At 58.0% G+C, this 15532-nt stretch overlaps 1 protein-coding gene across 5 annotated transcripts; it reads right to left on the bottom strand.

The window, feature by feature from the left end:
* Positions 1-1805: 1805 nt before the first annotated feature.
* Positions 1806-14154, bottom strand: FGFR4 (fibroblast growth factor receptor 4). Of its 5 annotated transcripts, XM_036084894.2 has the most exons (19): positions 14047-14153; positions 13391-13536; positions 9762-9905; positions 8879-9142; positions 8707-8787; positions 8420-8586; positions 7755-7878; positions 7029-7219; positions 6771-6909; positions 6250-6440; positions 5995-6140; positions 5786-5907; positions 4247-4357; positions 3971-4161; positions 3446-3568; positions 3284-3354; positions 2937-3074; positions 2622-2727; positions 1806-2523 (listed from the first exon to the last, which is right to left on the bottom strand). In XM_036084894.2, exons 2-19 carry the CDS (start codon positions 13458-13460, stop codon positions 2377-2379), a joined length of 2526 nt encoding a protein of 841 aa, XP_035940787.1. In that variant the 5' UTR covers positions 13461-13536; positions 14047-14153; the 3' UTR covers positions 1806-2376. The 5 variants fall into 5 exon arrangements, with proteins under 5 accessions (XP_035940787.1, XP_035940788.1, XP_035940790.1 ...); XM_036084895.2 differs by lacking the exon at positions 8707-8787 and having other exon boundaries at positions 14047-14154; XM_036084897.2 differs by lacking the exons at positions 13391-13536; positions 14047-14153 and adding an exon at positions 12302-12444.
* Between the last annotated feature and the right edge of the window lie 1378 nt (positions 14155-15532).

Genomic DNA, 15532 nt, shown 5'->3' with positions numbered 1-15532 from the left:
CACATTGTGGACAACCTGACCTTCCCTCCCAGGTGCCAATTCCCTCCCAGCATCCTCCTGTTCCCTGACTTGCACTTTCCAGATTGGGGCTGCTATCTATCTGTTGCTCCCACCAGAGCCCTGACTAATACACACACAGCCAGTGAGTGGCCGAGTCTGGAGGTGACCCAGGGCTTTTCTGCAAGCTCCCAAGGCCAGTATCACTGGCTAGGAGGCCACTCAGAACTCTGGCAGACTGAGGGGACCAGGCTCCAGATGCTGCCATGCCATTCAGAGAGGCTTGGGGGAGGGGGGATGGAGCAGGAAAGCTTGCACAGGGAATTAGCAGCATCTGTCTCATTCTGACTTGGGACGTCAGGAATGTGGCAAGCGTGTGCCTGCCAGGGATGCTGGCAGGGAGGGGGCACAGGGTGGGTAGCTGAGCTCCTCCTGGCCCCTGAGACCTACCAGGCACCATCTGCCCCTGTCACTCGGAGTGACCTGACTCTGGTCTCCAATTTGCACAGGACCTGCCAGGAACCTGGACTTGGGGAATGGGGGGGGGGGTCAACTCAGCTCCTTCCTTAGTCCCCCATCCTTGTGACCTTGGGCCTGTCACATCCCATTTCTCCGTCATTAAATTGGGAAGACTGATCTTTGTCTGGTGAGGCTGTGGTGAGACACAGTAGTGGGCGGCCGAGCCTAGCTCAGCTGTGGGCTCACAGTGGGCAAGTGGAAAAACGGGAGTTCTCATTCGTCATCCCCTGTCTTTATACACTACTCTAGCCTCCCAACCCTTTCCTCCCCCAGGTGGATTCTTAGCGACCTGCCTGTCCTGTGATTGACTGGGCTGGGCACAGTGACCTCCAGTGGGAGACTAGGTTTGGGAGGGGGGCTCAGTCAGAAGGAGAGTGCATAGGTGGGGGTGCCAAGAGACCCAGAGCAAGAAGAGAAGCATGGCCATGAGCTGCTGCTCAGTCTGCCAGGACAGCCCAGCCTCAGATTCTTAGATCCAGGCCCTTCTGACCCTGTATGTATTTTCAGCTGCCACCCCCTGGGAGGCCATGGGGCAATCCAGGTGGCCCTCACAAAGGGTCTGTCCTGTCCCAGGAGAGGACAGGGCAGGAGGGAGCACCAGGCGCTGGGTCAGGGGCTGGAGAGCAGCGGTAACTGCCTGGATGGCCCCCAGGGAAGGTTCCAGGCTCAGAGCCCTGGGAAGCTGATCTCCCTGCTCCCCCCAGAGGGTGTTGGGGGGAACGGGGCCATGGCGGCCTCTCCAACGGAGGACCAGGCAGGCAGGGACAGCTGCAGCCTAGCCGGGCGGCAACCAGCTGCTGCCCGGGAGACTGGCCAGGGTGGGGCGGGGCGGGCACAGCCCCCACAAGCCCCCAGTCTGAGCAGCAGAGCGTGGGAGCGGGCAGCAGCCTCGAAGCTGGGTTTCAGGCTTTCACGCTGTGTTAACGGTCAGCTTGGTTAATGCTGAGCAGATGGGGGAGGGGTGCTGCCAGCTCCCTTGGGGACAGTCCCAGGGCAGGCACATGCACACGCATGTGCAGAGGGTACAAGAGTTCCACCCAGCGGATAAGGGTGCCGTGTGGACTCCTCTGCCATTAGCGCTTATTCAGACCATCACGTACACAAGATGGTGCTGGTAGGACAGACCAAGACAGAGGTGCACACAGGTTCCTGGGGGCGCCCTGGGGTAGCTGTAGATGGATGCAAGTCCGAGGCCTGGCACAGAGCCCTCCATTTGTATCACTCAGGCAAAACTCCCAGCTTGGGGATCCCTCCACCCTGTTTCCCCTTCATCCACTGTAGGGAAGACACCAGGAACACAGAGGTTTATTTCAAAAAATAATTTATAAAAGGGCATTTGCTTCTGTGTTTTCGGCAGGCTTCCAGCTGCTCAGCTAGGAGCACAGGGACCGATGCTCTTTCCACCAAGATGCTGGGACAAGCAGCAAAGGGGAGACCAGGGGAAATGGGGTTCAGAGGCCCAAGACCTCCCTTGGTACAAGGAAGCGAGGAGGTTTAGGACAGTTCTACAGCTAGGTCCAGCCAAACCCCTGGATCAAGGACTGAGTGCCAAGGCCCAGGAGGCCAGGCAGAACCCTAACACTCAGGCCATCAGAACACTGGGGCCATGACTGCAAAGGCAAGGACAGGGCCTTAAGACTGGGGGTGCAGCCTGGCCTGGGAATCCGAGGCCAGAGCAGGAAGCCTCATCTGGGGACCCCGGGAACAAGAACGGACCTCCCCAAAGCAGAACTAGAGGTCTGGGACAGTACCCTGAAGTTGGGGCCTGAGGTTGCAGAAGTCAAGCGCTGCCAGGTTGCAGCTAAGCTCGGGAGGCTGAAGGCCGCCGGCCCGCCTGGCTACCCAACCTTGTGCCCCAGCTCATGTCTGCGCCGCAGGGAAGGAGAAGGCGCGGGGCCCCAGGGGCAGGGGGTCGTGGCAGAAGACAGAGTCGATGGAGGAGCAGATGCTGCTGGCATCCCCACCGGCAGGGGCGTAGGGTCCAAAGGTCAGGCGGAGGTCTAGGTACTATGGGGAACAGCGCTGGTCAGTCCGGGTGGTCAGCTGGGATGAGGGCCTGAGGGGAGTGGGCAGAGAGGGCTCACGGGACAAGAGGGGAGCCGTACCTCCTCGGAGACAGCCAGCAGGACCTTGTCCAGTGCCTCCACCAGCTGCTTGAAAGTAGGCCTCTGAGAGGGCGCCGCGTGCCAGCACTCCCGCATCAGCCCGTACCTGGCAGGGACGGAGGCCGTGCGTCAGGGCCAGGCTTTCATGGGGGGCAGGTAGGGCCACTCAGCGGGAGGGCCCGGACACGAGGCTAGGAACTCCCCTTAGGGCTGAGGAGGGGATGGCGACAGTGAATTAGGAGGCTGGGCCCTAAGGCCAAGGCCAAAGCAGAGGATAGGGACTGTAAAGTGGGGGAGAGGGGCGTGAGGCCTCACAGCTCTGGGGGGCAGTTCGGGGGCCGGTCCATCCGATGGCCCTCCCGCAGCAGTGAGAACAGCTCCTCCACAGGAATGCCGGGGTACGGGGAGCCCCCGAGGGTGAAGATCTCCCACAGCAGGATCCCAAACGACCACCTAGAGGCAGGACCAGGGCTCAGCAGGGCGCAGCTTTGCTCCCTACTCCTGGGGCTGGGATGGGGGACCTCGCAGGCCTGATCCACCACGGAGTCTGGCCCCACTCAGGTCCTAGGGTTGTGCGACCTTGGGCAATTGCTTTGCCCTTTTTGTGGGGTAGGGCAATGATCGCTGGCAGATATTCCAGACCCCCAGCCTCCAGGACTCACACGTCACTCTGGTGTGTGTAGACTCGGTCAAATAAGGCCTCAGGTGCCATCCACTTGACAGGCAGGCGGCCCTGGATGGGAAAGGTAGGGTCATTGGCGCAGAGTCCCACAGGTCCTGGTACCCCCCACCCCCCCTTTCCAACTCTGCTCCGCCTCCCTCACATTGCTGGTTTTCTTGTAGTAGTCAATGTGGTGGACACCACGGGCCAGCCCAAAGTCGGCAATCTTCATCACATTGTCCTCTGTCACCAGTACGTTCCGGGCAGCCAGGTCCCGGTGGATGCACTGGGGGTAGGGCAGGGGATTTAGGTTTATCAGGACACGTGGCTGGATGCTGGGCACACTGTACTTCACAGTAACCCTGGGGGGAGGCATCATCCACTCGTTTCACAGATGAAGAGGTCAAGATTCAGAGACGGGAGACTAAGAAGCTAACTTCAGCGCCCACACCCTCCCTCCCACATGGCCTCTTCCCTTGCCCTGTGAGTTAGGACCTGCGAGAGGAAGGAATGGGGACATGCAGTGTCAACTCTGTACGGATGGGGGGTACAGAAGGGCTTGGGGACATTGAGACAGGGCAATGGAAAAGGGGAGAGAGGGACAAGAGGAGGACATTCAATGCTGGGGGCAGGAAAGCGTACAGACGGAGCAATGAGGATGGTCCAGAGTGCTGCCCACCGCCCATACCTTCCTCGACTCTAGATACTGCATGCCCCGGGCCACCTGGTAGGCGCAGGAAACCAGGGCAGGGAAGGAAAGCGGCCCCTCACTGCTCCTTGGCCCGTCAGGGCTGAGGTCGGGGCCTGGGGGCCGCCGGGCCCGCAGGAACTCCCGCAGGTTTCCCTTGGCAGCACACTCCACGATCACGTACAGGGGCCCTGTAGAGGTGAAGGGGCCAGGGAGGCTGCTGAGGCTGTGGTTCCACACCCCGCCGCCCCTGCCCTCAGCCCCATTCCAACCCACCTTCCTGAGTACAGACACCCAGCAGATTGATAATGTTCTTATGTCGGCCAATCAGCTTCATCACCTCCATCTCAGAGACCAGGTCTGCCAAGTCCTTGTCGGAGGCATTGTCTGCAGGGATGACAGCCAGGGTATATACATGGGGGGCTGCAGGGTCGGGGACAGGACATGGGGTGCTGGACCTGGAGTCAGAAGGGTCTGGACCTGCATCCCCACTAGGCTGTGTGGTCTTTATTTATTTATTTTTTTTTTAAGATTTTTTTTTTTTTTTTTTTTTTATTTGACAGAGAGAGAGACAGCGAGAGAGGGAACACAAGCAGGGGGAGTGGGAGAGGGAGAAGCAGGCTTCCCGTCAAGCAGGGAGCCTGATGCGGGGCTCGATCCCAGGACCCTGGGATCATGACCTGAGCCGAAGGCAGACGCTTAATGACTGAGCCACCCAGGCGCCCCTAGGCTGTGTGGTCTTTAAAAAAGTCTTCTAACTTCTCTGAACCTCAGGATCCTCTTGTACCAAAGGGGACAATGGGTCATGCCCTACCTCTCACAACAGTTGCAAGGAAGCAACAAGATCAAGGGTCTACAAGAGGTGGGCCTCTCTGTGAGTGGGACCAGGAAACAGGAGAACTCTGAACAGGAAGAAGCTCTATCTGGAGGTTTGGCATCAGTTCCCGAATGGGGTGAGAGCTCCTGGGGCCGGGAAGCAGGCTGGCGCCCTGAGGTCGGACTGGGGCCTGGTGTGCCTCTGGCCTGAGAATTCAGGGAGCCGCCAGTGGGGTGCAGCTAGGGAAGGCTGGGAAGAAGCTGCTCCAGATTCTCTTGAGAAGGCTGAGGACCAGGGGCTGACCTGTGGCCCTGGGCCAATGACATACCCTCCCTGCCAGACCTCACAATGCACATTTCTCAATCCCTGCCTCCCAGAAAGTACCAGGTGGCCCCAGCTGTGCAGAGGGGAGGGGATGGGGGAGCAGAACAGTGGTTTGGGCTGCTCTTGTAGAGGGGGTGGGGGACAGCAGAGAGAGGCTCCGATGGTAGGTCCCAGGTATGTCCTATGCACTTTGGGGTTGGTGCTTGGACTGTTCTCCTAGAGTGGTGGACACAGGGGGACAGATCTGGGAAGGGCCCAGGGTGGGGGGGCTGAAGGTGTGACTTGGGGGTACTCAGAAGGAATGAGGTGGAAGCCTGTGAGGCTGACAAGGTTATTCAAGGCCAAGGCTGACATGGGGCTAGGGCTGAGGTGGGGGTGTCTGGCCCCAGTCACCCCAAATCCTTATAGTCATCATCATTCCACTGGTTAAGATTTTATGTATCAGGCACTTTTCACGAACCTTAGACCAGGAGGTAGGGACTATTATTTACTCCCAGGTGACAGGTGAGCAGATCGGCTCTGAAATGGCTTGCGAGGGTTGGTAGCAGAGTTGGGCCCTAGGCCCAAGGGTGGGATCCTGCAGCCTTTCTGGCCACCAGTGTTCAATTGGTAGCACCATGAGCCTCTTCTGTTAGTCCCAAGGGCACAGCACATCCCCCGGGGACACCACTCACCCTTGAGCATCTTGACAGCCACGGTGCTGGCTTGGTCAGGCCGGGCAGGGTCCATGCCGAAGGCCTCTGCCCGCACCACCTGCCCAAAGCAGCCCTCACCCAGCGGCTTCCCGAGCACCAGCCTGGAAATGAGAAAGCCGAGGCCTCAGCCATGGGAACGTCCTTCCTACCTGGAGCCTGCATGCCCATCCTCTCTCCATGCAGCATACCTGTCCCGGGGGAACTCCCACAGTGGGTCGAGAGGGAGGTCTAGACTCACAAGGCCAGCGAGCAAGGGAGGGCCACTGGAGGAGAGACGGGCACCCCGCACCAAGGAGGAGCTTGACTTGGCCGAAGAACCCGACTCCAGGGAGAACTGTAAGGCGGGTGACTCGGTCAGCCTGCTAGAGCTGAGCTGGGCTGGGGAAGGCAGGCCAAGAGCTTCGCTAGGGGGACACGGTATGGGTTGGGGAACAGCATGGTACCTGTCGGGCCAGAGGGAAGCGGGACAACTTCTGCACGGTGGCAGGCTGCCTGGGGTGCCGGCTGATGAGTACCTGCCCTCGATGCAGCCCGGCCAGCAGCAGGACAACCAACGCCAGAGAGCCTGACACGTACAGAATGATGTCCGTGTACCTGGCCTCCGGCGCCGCTGCTGTCCATGTGAGGTCCTCCTCTGCCCATAGACAGACACATATACGGACAGAAAACGGACCGGTCAGTGGTTAGACGGCCAGCCCTAGATCCTCTAACTCAGGCCTCACAGCTCCCAACACACACCGGGACACTCACCAAGAAAGCTGCAGTTATATCCCGCCCTGCACACCCCTAACCCAGAGGGTCACATGGCAGTCGCACGTGGACATGCATAGAAGCACTGCTACGCGAGGAATCAGGCACACAAATCCACATGCCACGTCCCAAGCCCCGCAGGCCAAGGGACATAGCCCGCTGCCGGGTCAGAGAGGGATTCCTGCAGCCTCTCCTGGCCCCCTCGAGTGCTCACCTGGCAGCACCGTGAGCCAGGCTGACTGGTAGGAGAGGCCAATGGAATTGCCCGCCAGGCAGGTGTACTCGCCCGCATCCTCGGCTGACACGTTCCGAAGGTATAGGACCTCCACCTCTGAGCTATTGATGTCTGCTGTCTGGGGATGGGGGACATACTCAGGGGTCACAACAGGGCGAGGAAGGAAGCGGGGGACCACCCCCCCACCTCCATGCCCCATGGGAGGACAGTAGGGTTCAGGGGCTGGCGGGGCTGGACCTTTAGGACTTGCACGTAGGGGAAGCCGTCGGCCCCGAAACTGCTGCCGTTGATGACGATGTGCTTCAGCCACTGGATGTGGGGCTGGGCGTCGCTGTACACCTTGCACAGCAGCTCGACGTCGCTGCCGGCCACAGCTGTGGTGTTGGCCGGGAGCCCCGCCTGCAGGATGGGCCGGTGCGGGGACCGCTCTGGGGGCCGGGCCAGCTGGTCAACCCTGACCAGTGGCACCCACAGAAGCACCCTGGCCACCCGCCTCCAGCAAACCGCCCCCCCCGCCTCAGCTCAAGGGAGGGAACTTCCTGATTTGCAACTCAGACCTTGTCTGCCCCTGCCTACCCTGCTGAAACCTTCCATAGCTCCCCATTGCCTTTGGAGTCAAGGGCAACTTCATAGTCTAGCATTCAAAACCCTCCACACGCATGGCTCCCCGCTTAAATGCCACAACCCAGGCGTATACCTCTTCACAAATGCATTGTATTCGTTACACCTAGGACCTTGATCAGCCTGGGCCCTCTGCCTGGATGTCTCTCCCACTTTTTCTCTCAGCTGACCCCTGTTCCTCCAGGCCAACATTACCCGCCGTGCTTCCCTCCCACCCGCGGGGACACCTAGGGCAGCTTGAGCCATCTAAGCCTGAGTCCGTCTTGCCTGCCAGACTGGGCGCCACCTGAGGGCAGTGTCAGGGCTCCCACCCCCAGACCGCCTTGCCTGCCCGCGGCTCACCCAGCACATCCAGCAGATAGCTATAGCGGATGCTGCCCATAGAGTTCTCCACGAGGCAAGTGTAGGTGCCACGGTCCGAGGGCACCACGCTTTCCATCACCAGGCTCCAGTGCTGGTGGCGCAGCTGGGGGCAGGGGAAGCATCTGTGAGTGGCCATCCACCTGTGCCCCCCCAGGGGTCCAGGGCATGAAGAGGCTAGATCCCGCCCACAGGGGTCTTCTCAAGCTCTCCAGGCCCTGGGGAGGCCAGGCCAAGGCCAAGAAGCGTCTGAACCCTTGGCTTGAGCCTTTGAGTTTTAGCATGGCCTCTTCCTGGCTGTACCACCGTGAGCCAATTTTTGCCCTCTCGGAGTCTCAGCTTCCTCACTGCAACCTGGAGCTGACCCTGCAGGGTCTTCCCATGAGAATTAGCTGCTAAAACTCCCTACCTGCCAGTCAGTGAGTCCTCCCACTTTACAAGGAAAGCTAAGGCTGAGAGATTAAGTCACTGGCGGGAGAGTGGCAGAGTGGGGACCCGAATCAGAGCTGTCCCAGTCTGCCGTCTAGTGCTCCTTCTAAGGCCCGTGGCTGCCTTCCTCATTAGAGAAGGAATGACTTCGAGGTCTGAGCAGACCGATGGGGGAGTGAAAATGGAGGAGCGGATGGTCTTAGAACCTGGAGACTCACCCGAATGCCTCCAATGCGATGCTCCCCATGGAAGTCCTGTCCATCCTTGAGCCAGCGGATGGTGGGCGTGGGGTTGCCTGCAGCTGGACAGCGGAACTTGACGGTGTTCCCGGCAGGCACTGCGTGCAGTTTCTTCTCCATGCGCTGAGGGTGTGTCCAGTAGGGTGCTGGAGGGCAGGGGAGAGGAGAACTCAGTGCCCCCAGGATGACCACCTGTTTCCACACAGGTGTCTTCTCAGTGACCAGCTGGGAGGTAGGGAACTGAGTCCCTGAGGACTCATACTGACCTTGCTGGGGGTAAATGTGCCCATTCAAGGGGCCCCCTTGGGCTTTAGGGTCCTCATTACCATTGCTGGAGGGCAAGGAGTCTATGTCAGGGATAAAGAGAGATGTCTGAGGTCTAGGATGGGGAGGGTCCCTCTCCCCAGGCACCCTTTAGCCCCTGCTAGGTCCCCTTACCATCCACAACCAAGGTAACATTGTGCAGGACAAGCATGGAGCCTCGTGCCAGGCAGAGGTAGCAGCCAGCATCCTCCGGTAGGAAGCTGGCAATCTCCAAGCGGCCCCTCCAGCCTCGTACCCGGCCAGCAGGTGGTAGGCGACTGCCCTCCTTGTACCAGTGGCCACCACGCTCAGCCCGGCCACAGCACAGCCGCATAGGCTGCCCAAGGGCCACGGTCAGCTCTTGCTCTCGCTGCTCTGGGCTGGGGGCCAGGCAGGGCTCTGTGGGCCAAGGGCAGAGGTCAGTGAGCCCCCCCACAGCCCCAGCTGAGGGAGCCCCCTGCGTACGGAGAACATGCTGCACAGGCCGGGCACATGCTGGACAGCTGCTCCTCAACATACACACATCATCACATGCTACAGACGCTGTGTGAGGCAGTCGCCACGCCTCTGTGTGCATCACACACACGGTGCAGAGCATACATGCTGGGCTGGGCATGCCGTTGCCACCCCCCCATGCTATCGGTGCCACCTCCAGGGCACAGCACACTCACGGTGCATACACCACACATGCTGCTAGGCCTCCCAAACCACACACCCGGTGCACAGAACACACACACACACACACACACACACACACACACACACACACATGGCCAGGAGCTCACCACCAGCTCTGCAGCCCAGCTCAGGACCCTTCACCCTGCAAGGCCATTCCTCTCTTGTGGACATAGAGATAGGTGGACGCTTGCTGGGAGCCAGACACTGAGTCTCAGTGCTTGAGCTCTGCCCTGCTGTCACCTCCTCAGGGACTGGGCCAGGTCCTTTCCAGCTTTGCTCAGCTAGTAGCCCCCTCCAGGCTGCCCTCCCCTGCCACCCGCTCCCACCTTAAAGGCCATACCTAGTTCCATTTCCTCAGAGGCTTCAAGGGACAAAGCTGGAGCCCCAGGCACCTCCACCAGGACCCCCAGCAGGGCCAACAGCAGCCACATATCCTTCCTGCTGCTCACAAGGCCCCAGGCTGGGCTTACCACCGACTGCCTTCCTGCAAAGGAGGGAGAAGAACTCCTGCTAGGCATGCACCTTTGGTGGTGCTATTCCCCTATTTTGCAGATGAAGAAACTGAGACCGGAAGTGGTCAGAGGATTTGTCCAACCCCCGCCCCCCCACGCAGCAGCACGGCAGAGACTGGAAGAGGCTCTGCTGTTGCCAGAGCCCAAAGCTTCTTCACAGTGCAGGGGGGCAGGGCCGGGCTTCCTGCTCTCCTCCGGTCCTGCTGAGACCCTGGCACAAGTTCACAGAAAGGGCAGTTTGGGGATTTTTTCCTTGGAGGAAAGCAGAGAACGGAGACATATCTTCTGCTTGCTCTCAGCACACATAATTTATTTTTTGCTGAATAAATGAATTCATTGCTGAAAAACCAAAAAAAAAAAAAAAAAGAAACCTAATACAAGGCCAGACTTGAGCATCTGGATGTTATCTGAGCTGACCCGCACGTCTAGCATCGCTGACGTTTTCATGGCCAGCTTTGAATACCTTCAGCGGCAGAGTGCTCACTCCTAACAAAGCAGCACATGCCATGGCGAGCAGAAGTTCCTCCTCATTCTGAACCAGAATGGCATGCTGGGAATACATCTGCTTTTCGTGTCCTCACAACTCTGTTTGACGCAACGGGCTCTATGTCCAACAAAGCCAAGTTCTAATCCTGACTCTTACCCACTTGCAAGTCCCCGTCCCTCTCTGGGTGCTGTCCTCCGAGGGCTGCTTTGAGGATAAAAGAGACCATATATGTAGGGGTTGGAACACAGAATGTTGGCATGTTCTTCCCCTCCCTCCCCGTGACTCTCACCCTGGGTCTGCCTTTGGCCAATTACCTCTGATTCTGGTGCGGTTCCTGTCAGGTATGATGTACACACCCACCCTATCCATATGCCAACAAGGATGTCTCCATCTCCCAAAAGGAACACTCAAAACAGCCTCAGCTGGGGCAGGGGAAGAGGTGACCAATGTAGTCCCAGGGGACTACTGGCTATTACCTGGGGCTTCATAAGTCAGGAGGCATTGGTGTCTACGAATCTATCTTGCCCAGGAAGCTCACTGCACCCTCTCTCTTCAGCCACTGCCCCCTTTCAGCTCTGGCTGAGGCAGGGCGCACTTAGCTTGTCCTGACCAAAACCATCACCTCCCCCATCCAACTGTTCCTTCCCTGGGTTGCCCCCACAGGTGGGGCATCATCTCTTCCCATCTGCCTTCACCCCTCCTCTACTTCCAGTCCCATCTGCCTCCTCAATCCTTCTCCAGTCCATCTCACCTCCCTTGCTTGGACCCAAGGCAGGCCATGGTCATCTCTAGCTTGGGCCTTTGCAAACATCTCCCTTGGCTCTCCAGCCTCCACTCCCCAGCAGGGCTTTAGAAATTACAAGTATCTGCCATGTCACCACCCCATATCCCCAGCTTTCAAGCGCTTAATGGCTACCCATGTCCAGCAGGATCCAATCCACAGTTCATCCAGCATTCTAGGCCTCCCTCCCTGCCCTTGTCAATATCTTTAGTTGCACGTCAGCTCCTTCAACCTCTTCAGCAGGAAAGTCATTGGCTTTCAAAACTGGGCATGTCTTCTCTCTTGCACATACATACCTCTGTGTCCCCATTTCTCTTCTCCACCCGACTCAGATGCCACTGTCCCTGCACCCACCCCCAGTTTCCATGGCCCTCCTCCATAGAATCCCCCCACCCTGCTCTGCTCTGCAGGGAGAGCAGCCCTCTGGGTCCACAGCTCCAGTTGGGAGAGGGGCGGAGGCCTGGGGATTTTATTCCCATTCCTAGGCTGCCCCGACCTTGCAACCTCAGGACCCTTCCTCGGATCACACGCGGCCGCAGACAGACCGACCCACCGCCTTGCTCAGGGGCTGAAGGGCCTGCCTCTGGCATCAGACAGTCCTGGGTTCTCCTCCAACCTCCCGCACTCAAGCGTTGGGGGACCCTGGGCAAATGACCGCACCTCTCGGATCCTCAGCTTCCTCATCTCTACTCGGGCCGCGCAGACGGTCCAGCAGCCAAGGGACCAGCGCGCTCTTCTTCCTCCACCCTTACCCTGCCACCCTGGGGGGAGGTGCGAGTCGGCAGGTCCAGAGGGGGAGCTGCAGAGACAGCCGGCCCGCCCCCGCCCGGGTGGGCAATGAGTAACCAGCTCCACGGCCAGGGTGCTCTTTGGACGGAGCGGGACAAAAGGCCCTGTGTGCGCTGCGGGTTACTGATTTACCGTCTCCTCCACCCCCCTTCCGAGAGGACGCCCAGGTCCCCAGTACTGGGAGGGGGCAGCTCCCTGAGCCCCGCTGCCGCTCGCCCTCTGGCGGCGGGGAGCGCAGTCTGGGCCAGCAAGGGGTCCCGGCTCACCTCGAGCCTCTGTGGTCCCGCTCCAGGCACAGGGTCCCGGCTCACCTGGGTCCTCCGCGGCCCTGCTCCCAGCTCCGGCCGGTCCCGACACCCGCGCCCAGCGGGGACCGCAGACTCAGCCGGGGCGCTCCTCCGCCCCGGGCCAGAGAGCCAGGAATGCACCCGCGACAGCGGGGTGGCCGCGGGAGGCCCAGAGCCACGCCCACCTCGGGCCCCGCCCCTCCTGGACCAGCTCTATCCTGACAGCGGCTTGGCGGGGGACAACCCAGCGCCCCGCCCACCCGCGGCCCGGCCCCTCCTGGACCAGATCTATCAAGAAAACCACGACGCGGCGAGTAGCACAGCGTCCCGCCCACCTGGAGACTAGTCCCCAGACCCAACAGAGCCGAGTGTCCCACTGGGTCAGCCCAATCCCGGGGCCCCTCCCCGGCCTGCTACACACCCCATCAGACTCCGCCTCTTTTGCCGTACCCAGACCAGGCTTCCAAGTTTTAGTTATTTGCGTTATCCTGTGCTCTTCACCCCTTTTAGGCAGCAACACCCAACAGTCCTGACCGGCCAGCCTCCACAGACCTTGGCCCAACCTGGCTACTCTGTCTTCTGTCACCATACAGTGGCTAGGAGATCCCTTCTGCCTCCAACCACTCCCATCCATTCTCTGCACAACCTTTAGAGTGATATTTGAAATACAAATCTGGGGGCGCCTGGCTGGCTCAGTTGTTGGAGCATGCCACTCTTGATTTTGGGCTTGTGAGTTTGAACCCCACGTTGGGTGTAGAGATTACTTAAAAATAAAGTCTTTTTTGAAAAAAGATTTTATTTATTCGAGGGGGGAGGGGCAGAGGGAGAGGGACAAGCAGACTCCTCGCTGAGCAGGGAGCCCAAGGTCCGGCTGGATCCAGGAACCCTGAGATCATGACCTGAGCCAAGTCAGACACTTAACCAACTGAGCCACCCATGCGCCCCTTAAAAATAAAATCTCAAAAAAAAGAAAGAAAGAAAAGAAAAGGAAAGAAATACAAATCTGAACGCTTTAAGACTTTCCACTAGTTTCCCATAATGATTCTTGGCATGACTGGCCCCTGGCCACATCTCCAGACAAATCCTTCATTTCTTTCCTTGCTCCCACTCTACCTCTGGGCCTTTGCACATACGGTTCCCTCTTCCTGGAATGATTTTCCCCTCCAGGTCTGGTTGGTTCCATCTCATTCTTAAATGTCAGCGCACTTCCTCAGAGAAGCCCTCTGGACCTGCCAGGTTCCTCTTAGATGCCTTCTGTCCTGTGAGCATGGAGAAAGAAGCAGGAAGTGAAGTGATTCAAAGCACAGATTTCAGGACTCAAATCTCAACGTCTTCACACTTGGAGTAAACTTGGCAGGGTAGTCCATCTCTGTGTTTTCATTTTCTCATCAGTAAAGTAAGTATAATGATAGATAGTATCTTCCTCATGAAGTTTTTGCAAAGAGTAAACACGTGTAAGCCTGTAGAACACTGCCTGGTACATGGCACTTGCTTTGTAATGTTAACTATGATTATTTAGGACCTGCTATTTCTTCATCTTCATGGAACATTCCAGAACTGTAACTAAACAGTTGTGTACATAGAAGGCAGGAACTGCCTACAGACTTCAACATTATAGCCCAAGTGCCCGGCACACAGTAGGTACCCCCAAATAGTTCTGCCCCACCTTGCTCAGGTCTGCCTCATTTGCAAGCGTCTCCCCCCTTGAGCAACTAGACAGTGGCCCAACTAGGAGGGCAGCTCACCTTTGACCTCTGCCCGAGCCTCACCTGAAGTCTAAGCCCTCCACTCTTCGGTTGGCTTCTTGAAGAGAAAGGAAACCCCTAAGCTGGGGTCTCAGACTCATCTCCCGGTGCCCCTCTGGCTGGTGGAAACCCTGCCCTAAGGGAGGCAGCTTCCTTTCCTATTGTTATGCAGAGGAGTCTAGCTCTCTCCACCCTTACTCCCTATGGGATAGAGGCTTTTCCTTTGCATAACTAAAAAGCCCAATAAAGTGATTTTTTTTCCTTCTCAAACAAAATAATGGTCTCCTCCCAAAGATAAATCAGAAAACAATTGGCTATCTTTTAAAACCAGCTGGTTCTGATTCCCCTTATTCAGGGTCCTTCCTTGCTGGAGCACCTGGAAATGTTGAGGCTCCTGGCACTGGGGGAGCCCAGCAAATGGAAGCCTCCAGCCCAGAGAGGCCTCACCGGACCTCCTGGACTCCTGGAGAGATCCAGCTCCCCACCTCTGGTCCTCTGCTGGCTCCCCTTAGTGAATGCGGTTGTTGGGGGGTAGGGTGAGCTGCCAGCAGGGGCTGGACCCCACACAGCTTTCATTCAACTTCCAGGCACTTCTCAGGTTTACCTGAGCCAAAGGCAAAGGAAAGGCTTTCATAGCCCAGGCTGCGCAACCTCCCTGCCTCCCGAGATGCCCAAATTCCTTAGACGGGCAACCGTATACCTCCCACCCCCCCACGTCTGCACATCCCTTGTCCACCTCCCATCCCACACTCATGACCTCTCACACTGACCCTCTGTGGCATCTGATGCTCTTTCACGTTATTCATTCATATACACATTCATTTGCCAGGTGTCAATTAAAGGTTCATTATGTGGTATGCACCGTTCTAAATCGTGGGGATAAAGCAGTCATCTGACCCAGCCCCTCCCCCTCAAGGAGCTGCTGACATTGTAGTGGGGGGAGATGGGTAAGTAAACAGCACAGAAGGAGACATGCTGAGGAAGTCTGCAAGAGGCATCCAAGCCTGTCTCCCCATCATGGTCTCACTCTCTTGGTAACAATCTTCCACCAGTTACATTCGCAGTCTCTCTCTCAAAACCTTTCAAACACGACCTCTCTCCACTCTCTCCCTCTCTCTCTCTTTCACACACAAACACACCCGTAGCAGGGGCTCAGGAACCTGCCATCCTAAGATCCTGCCTTTAGCCTGCCTCTGCCTCAGTTTCTCTATCCAGAAAATGGGCACACTCCTGCTTCCTTTTCCCCAGGGATGTTGGAGGAAGTGAATGAGTTAAGAGATGGGACTGGGTTTCAGCAGAACAGGAAGCAGGGAGGAAGTTCTTTGCCTTGGCTGAGCTCCCACTGTCTGCCAAGTGACATGCCAAGCTAGGTGTTACATATGCATTATATCCTTTGATCCTCCCCCCAAACCAAATGTGGTTAGAATCCTTAGCTCCATTTTGCAGGTAAGGAAACAGAAGCTCAGGCAGATGGAATGACTTGTCTAAAGTCATGTAGCAGGGCGATTGG

Source organism: Halichoerus grypus, chromosome 2 (assembly GCF_964656455.1).
Source record: "Halichoerus grypus chromosome 2, mHalGry1.hap1.1, whole genome shotgun sequence".
Lineage (NCBI taxonomy): Eukaryota > Metazoa > Chordata > Mammalia > Carnivora > Phocidae > Halichoerus > Halichoerus grypus.
This window is presented reverse-complemented; position numbering and strand designations above follow the sequence as displayed.

Excerpts from the sequence above, each read along its gene's own strand:
- FGFR4 (XM_036084894.2), bottom strand. The coding sequence starts at position 13,460 with ATGGAACCAACCAGACCTGGAGGGGAAAATCATTCCAGGAAGAGGGAA. Across the intron at positions 9,143-9,761 it reads CTCTGAGGAAATGGAACTAG|AGCCCTGCCTGGCCCCCAGC; the intron begins GTATGGCCTTTA and ends CTTGGCCCACAG. Across the intron at positions 8,587-8,706 it reads GCACATTTACCCCCAGCAAG|CACCCTACTGGACACACCCT; the intron begins GTCAGTATGAGT and ends CCTGCCCTCCAG.